General features: G+C 33.6%; 1 protein-coding gene across 1 annotated transcript; it reads right to left on the bottom strand.

The window, feature by feature from the left end:
- Positions 1-1,062: 1,062 nt before the first annotated feature.
- On the bottom strand, positions 1,063-5,024 carry LOC131147817 (serine carboxypeptidase 1-like). Its single transcript, XM_058097408.1, has 8 exons — positions 4,643-5,024; positions 4,138-4,245; positions 3,781-4,046; positions 3,387-3,641; positions 2,608-2,714; positions 1,997-2,083; positions 1,577-1,682; positions 1,063-1,209 (listed from the first exon to the last, which is right to left on the bottom strand). Exons 1-8 carry the CDS (start codon positions 5,022-5,024, stop codon positions 1,063-1,065), a joined length of 1,458 nt encoding a protein of 485 aa, XP_057953391.1.
- Positions 5,025-5,833: the final 809 nt, after the last annotated feature.

The raw sequence follows: 5,833 nt of genomic DNA, 5'->3' as shown, positions 1-5,833 counted from the left end.
CAATATCCTACAAGTCTGAATATTTTTTAAAAGGCACAAATGATGTGGAACTCTAAAGAGTGTTAGTGACAGAAAAATTTGTTGAAATTTATCGTCAGGGGGGAGATTTGTTGGTTTTTGTCCCACATTGGTGGGAAACGTGTATTGAACTTTAGGTTGAAGCTATATAAAAAGCTTCCCTCGCCATTTGTAATCACACCTCAAATTTGTAGAGTTACAAATAGATTTGTACTTTAGGGTATTTCTAATTACCATTGGTAATTTGAAATTTGCCCAATTAGTAATTTCTCTAGTAGTGGATTGATCATCGGTGCCCACGGACGTAGGTAATTTTGTACCCAACCTTGTAAATTCTTGTATTATTCTTTATTGTTGTATTTTATTAATAGTTTCTGCATTACTTTAGTTTTTGATTATATATTCAATAGCAGTAGTTGCAGTATTGGTGTTTGACACACATGGGGTTCCTGACACAACAAAATCCTCATAGGTGGGAAGACGTTAATTCCATAAATAAATAAAAAATCTCATGTTTTCGTTTGCAAAATGGAAAAGAGTAGGAATGGAAAGGGATGAAGATTTGAGAACAAGAAAAAATCAAGTAATAAATTTGATTACATTCTTTGGTATACAATTCCTGTGTACCAAAGGTGTAAGCAAGAGTTATACTTATCTCCGAAGATGTTGCATATTATATCTTTAAGAAAAAAAAGAAGGAAAAGATATTACATGCAGATTATATATGGAATAACAAAAAATTTGCTATAGATTTTTTCTTCAAACCTTATTAAGTTTTATTATTAGTATTACATATGCTCTTTGCATTTATAATTAGGGTGGGATGTCATAGAGAAATTATAAAATAAAAAGATGTTTCTCATGCTTAGTTTTTAGGCGCATGCTTATCATGTGGTGATAGATTTGACTTTCTTTTTTTTCTTAATATGAACTTTTCATAAGCTAAACAAGTAAAAAAGTAGGCCTCACTACCACATGGTAGCATCCTGAAAATAGGTGTATGGCCAGTAGAGGGATTGGCCATCCATTCTATAATCTTTCATGTCATGGTGAGGAAGGAGGAAGGTTTCCTTGAAGGAATGATGAGATCATGGTCAGTGCTCTTTGTGGTTGGTAGGTTGGAACTAGGTGTCCGGCTCCTCTTACTGTAGCTAATGTTAATCCTTTGTATTGCACCACATAACCGCCCACCTGAATTCCAAAACAAACTTGTATTAGGTAGTGCAATAATATGGGAACTTGTAATGAACCTTCACTGTAGTTTTTATTAGAAAGAAAATTCAAAGCAGAAACTCGAACGACGAAAGAGCGCAAATCAAAGTCTTAACTCCTCTACCATACATTTGTACATTGCGTTGATGCTTTGCATGTTAAGATTTTATTATGTAAAAGGAAAAAAAAAATCAAGCTCATCTAAAGTAATCTTACATATCACTTGACATGCATTAATGGCATACTACTTTTTGACAAATATTTAATTTTAAGCAAGTAAAGCACCAACAAGCAGACGAGTTAGAGCAAACCATGACCTCAATGATTGATATTTAATAAACATTACCTCTTTGTTGGTGTACCATGGATGCCAAGGAGAAACAATGGAGAGATTTAGGCTGTTTATGGAGTACCTAGTTGAGGTAATCGGCACGCGACCATCAGTATCCCCACTGCACAGGGTTCAACGATTTCTGTCAATTTTTAAATGACTTTTCGTGAAATCGATTATACTTAAAAAATGATTTTAAGAGCATAAAGTTCAAATCTTAGATTGGCAATTTTATGAATTTTTATAAAACACAAAACAAATTAGTACTGGATTTTATTCAAATCAATCTGCTTATGATATTTGATTATTGTGGCTGAGGGTACAATAGGGGTGAAGGTGGTTAGCGAAGATAAAAAGACACGAATATACATATGTATGTATATATAAACCTCATCAATCCAAGGATAAATGAGCAAGGCCTTTGATCTCAATTACCTGTACAACCATACCCTTATACCGCTCCTCATGAGATCCTTGATCATAGGCAGGATGGTACTTGGGCTATCAGTCCAGTTAAAATCTCTGCATAGACATTCATTGCAAGATATAAAAACACAATGAAAGATATATGCTCAATAGTCTTTTTTAAGGTTTTGTTTGTGTTAGAGATTTTTTTTTTTTTCAGAAAAATAGGGAAAAGAAAATGAAAAAGAAATCAAATTGTTATTGTATTTGCTCTCTCTCTCTCTCTCTCTCTCTCTAAAATATTTTTTAAGAATGAAAATTTAATCAAACATAACTAATCACTAAGAAAAATCAAAGGTTAATGATAGGTAGGACAAAAATTGTTCATTGATGTACCATATGTTTTTATTTTCTCTCTTATTTTGCTCTATATTCAAATATTAAAAGTAGATTTCTTCATAATTTTCTCTCCCATTTTTCAAGGAAAAAAAATACAAGTTCCAAAGAAAGACTAATTAATTGTTTATATGAACAATTGCAGCTAATTAGTACTTGTAACCACAACTATTAATTAGTATCAAGTCGGGAACCCAAAAGACCTTGGACATCATCGTTTCAAAATTTAAATAAAGAAAAAGTACCTGCAAGCACTCCAAGTTGTTGGATTTGCATGAAGAGCAGCTTGCACTTTAGGGATATTCAAATAAGATTTGATATAGTTGTCTGAACAGGGATTGAAATTGTAAATCTGCTTAAAAGAAACAACAATATGAAATTGAAAAATCAATTTTTGCTGTATTTTTTATGAAGTTAAAGAGCTTGTGTGTTGGTATATTTTAATATTATTATTTCATTAATTATCTTGGAAAAGAGCTTGTATCTTAGAATGGGTTATGTATCTACATTTAATTAGGTCATTCATTCATGAATTTCATAAATTTATAAGATTAATTATGTGAGTGTACCTTAAATCTAGGCGTATACCTATTTAATATATATGTTTTCTATTTATTAAGTGCATGGAGAATGTAAGATCATTTTGTGCCTATAAATAGACTCTTAAGGTATTGGCACCATACACCAATATCTTCACATCATTCTCATCATGTCACCCTTCTTGCAAATCTAGAGAGTTTGACAAGTAAGAAAATGTATTTTGTTTTTTTGTAAAGCTTTGGACTCTTCCGTTTGTGCAGAATTGGAGAGAGTTATACGATTCAAATCAGGTTGTTGTATCCTAAGGGAGACAAGTATTGAGGAGTTCTATTTTTGAATCGTGTTTATATTTGCATTTTTATTTATGTTTTTAAGTTTATTTATTTTTATTTTATATTAAATTATGTATCATTGTGTGAGGATAAAAGGCACAAGGACTGTTGAGTATCTAAAAGAAGAATTTGATAAATAGAAAAAGACTTACAGAACTAGTTAATCCTTTTTTGAATGAAGCCTTGAGGCAGATCGGGGCATAAATGTTATAAAAATCAATATCACCCATTTCCATATATAATGCCTTCTCTTGAAAGCTGTCACATTGGGCTGATGAACTTAAACTCCCAAAGTCACAGAAAGAATGGATGCCTTTGTTGGTTTCATCAGAGTTCAAGGCATGTGTCCATAAATAATCAAAAATCCCCATTGTATTTGTAGCATCATCAATCCATGCATTCCCTATCTGAAACACTCGTCACCAGTTGTTGGAAGGGAAAGAAAGAATCAAACAATACAAAATGAGGTAAAATTCCATGCATTGATTAATTATAAGTGCTAGAAAATGCACAAAAGAGTAGAAAATTATAATTTTGAAAACTTACAGCTATGCCTTTGAGATTTATGATTGCATTCTTGTTGTTGAGAAGAATGGTGTATGCGAGTTGAGGTACATAGTGGCCAGCGTAGCTCTCCCCCACTATGAAGAAGTCTCTGGATTTGTATTGTGGAAACCGCTCGAACCAGTTGATAAGAAAATTATAGGCATCTTTGGCGGTGCTCTTATCCCCGGTTCGTTGGTAATCAGAGGTTGTTTTTGAATAGGAAAACCCCACACCGGCTGGAGATTCCAAGAAGATCACATTGGCCACTGCCATATGCATATAGTTGAGTTTACTGCTTTTATGGATAAGAGAAGAAAAGAAAGAAAATGAACAAGGAGGGGCAATGAGTCTGCATACCATTAATCCATGAATGGTTGTTTCTGAAAAGTGTTTTGCCATCACTACTGACTCTGAAGGGTCCTAGTTCCATCATGGCCCCATAACCAAAAGAGGAGCATCCTGGCCCTGTCAATGCTCAACATCATTCTATCAAGGACCTTTGCAAATGTAAAGAAGACTAGAAAATGTGGAAACAAAAGGGCTACAAATTGGTTAAAGCTAGAAAAGTAAAATTGAAAAGTACTACTGTTTTTCATTAGATTGGAAGAAATGATTGATAAGAAGGTTAAAAAACCAAGCATTATTTGGATTATTATTAGATGATCACATTGAATACATTGTTGGCAGTATCCTCTCTCCAATTTGACCAGATGACATGTAGATTAAGTTTGTGATGATTACAACATATAAGACACTAGTGTTTTTTCCAATTTAAGGAATATTTATTTAATGTCTGAAATAATGACAGAAGAAGAGTGAAGATGCACTCAAATGTGTTTTGGCCACTTTGGCTTATAATTACCTCCATTGAGCCACAAGACCACAGGGTTAGTGGAAGAGTACTTTGGGGACTCAACAAAATAATAGAAGAGAGCTTTTCCAGCCTTAGGATCAACTGTGACATAGCCTGAGAACTGATTAAAGTTCACGCCTTGTGGTTGCCCCGGCAGCTTATCGATCCTATTGGCTTCCATCAACCCATCTTGCGGTTCGACGAACACTGTCGAGTGCTCCTCTGTTGCATCTAGTCTTGCCCAAGAAGCTGCAAGAGGCGGGTTTTGTGACTTTCTTGACATGATCAATTTTTGAAGGTTGCCAACCTGACTGTTAGCATCAGCACTAAAGGTAATGAGCAGAAAGCACAGGGAGAATACCAAACACTGGAAAACTGCAAGTTGAGTCATCTTCTTGTGTAACTTGTGCATTAATTTGCATGACATGGTGTGTTTGACCTTAGAGGAATACCATATATATAGCTTCTTGGGGCCAAGCATTAGCTATGCCAACGAGAGTTCATCCACCAAGTTGTCTACTACCTACATTCCCATTGTCTCTTGCTTTCATTTTAAAGTTGTTCTAATTTTTTTAAAAAAATTATTTATTTTTGAGATTGTGGCTATCTAGGAGTGCTATGAAAGGGACAATCAATTTACCAATTGCTACCATTTGGGGGTCCAATGGATGGAGGATTTTATTTGAAAAAAAGGAAAGAAAAGGAAGATGAGGAAAATCATTTTCCAATGCATATTTCTATAACATGAAATACAATTAAAAATAAAAGGTTGTTCTAATACGATTAAAAATAAGTAAAACTCAAATCTTAATAATTTGTAAAGTCAAAATTTTGTACATGAATTAAATATATTTTTCATTTTCTTTCTCCGTTTCCTTGATAACCAAATATGAAATTGTAGATTCCTTAATATTTTCCTATTCTCTTCCTAATATTTTTCGAGTTCCAAGCTGGGCCTTACCATAATTACATAACCAAATGAGAATACTTTTTTTCCGTTTCATTATCTGAGCAAGCATGATGCAGATAGCTGTGTAAACACAATCTGATAATTTCCAAAACAATCATGTACGTGGATACTTCCATCTATACAAAATTGACTTGGAATGACCACTTGTGTGCTTTAGGAAGATTCTAATCAGCTTTAAGTTGAATGTTTAAGTTTCAAATCTTGTGAGGAACGAAAAGAAAATGGGTGGA

Source organism: Malania oleifera, chromosome 2 (assembly GCF_029873635.1).
Source record: "Malania oleifera isolate guangnan ecotype guangnan chromosome 2, ASM2987363v1, whole genome shotgun sequence".
Classification (NCBI taxonomy): Eukaryota; Viridiplantae; Streptophyta; class Magnoliopsida; order Santalales; family Ximeniaceae; genus Malania; species Malania oleifera.
The sequence above is the reverse complement of the archived record's forward strand: the minus strand, read 5'-3'. Positions and strand labels throughout refer to the sequence as shown.

Excerpts from the sequence above, each read along its gene's own strand:
- LOC131147817 (XM_058097408.1), bottom strand. The coding sequence starts at position 5,024 with ATGACTCAACTTGCAGTTTTCCAGTGTTTGGTATTCTCCCTGTGCTTT. Across the intron at positions 2,084-2,607 it reads ACAACTTGGAGTGCTTGCAG|AGATTTTAACTGGACTGATA; the intron begins GTACTTTTTCTT and ends ATGTCTATGCAG. Across the intron at positions 1,683-1,996 it reads ATAAGGGTATGGTTGTACAG|TGGGGATACTGATGGTCGCG; the intron begins GTAATTGAGATC and ends AACCCTGTGCAG.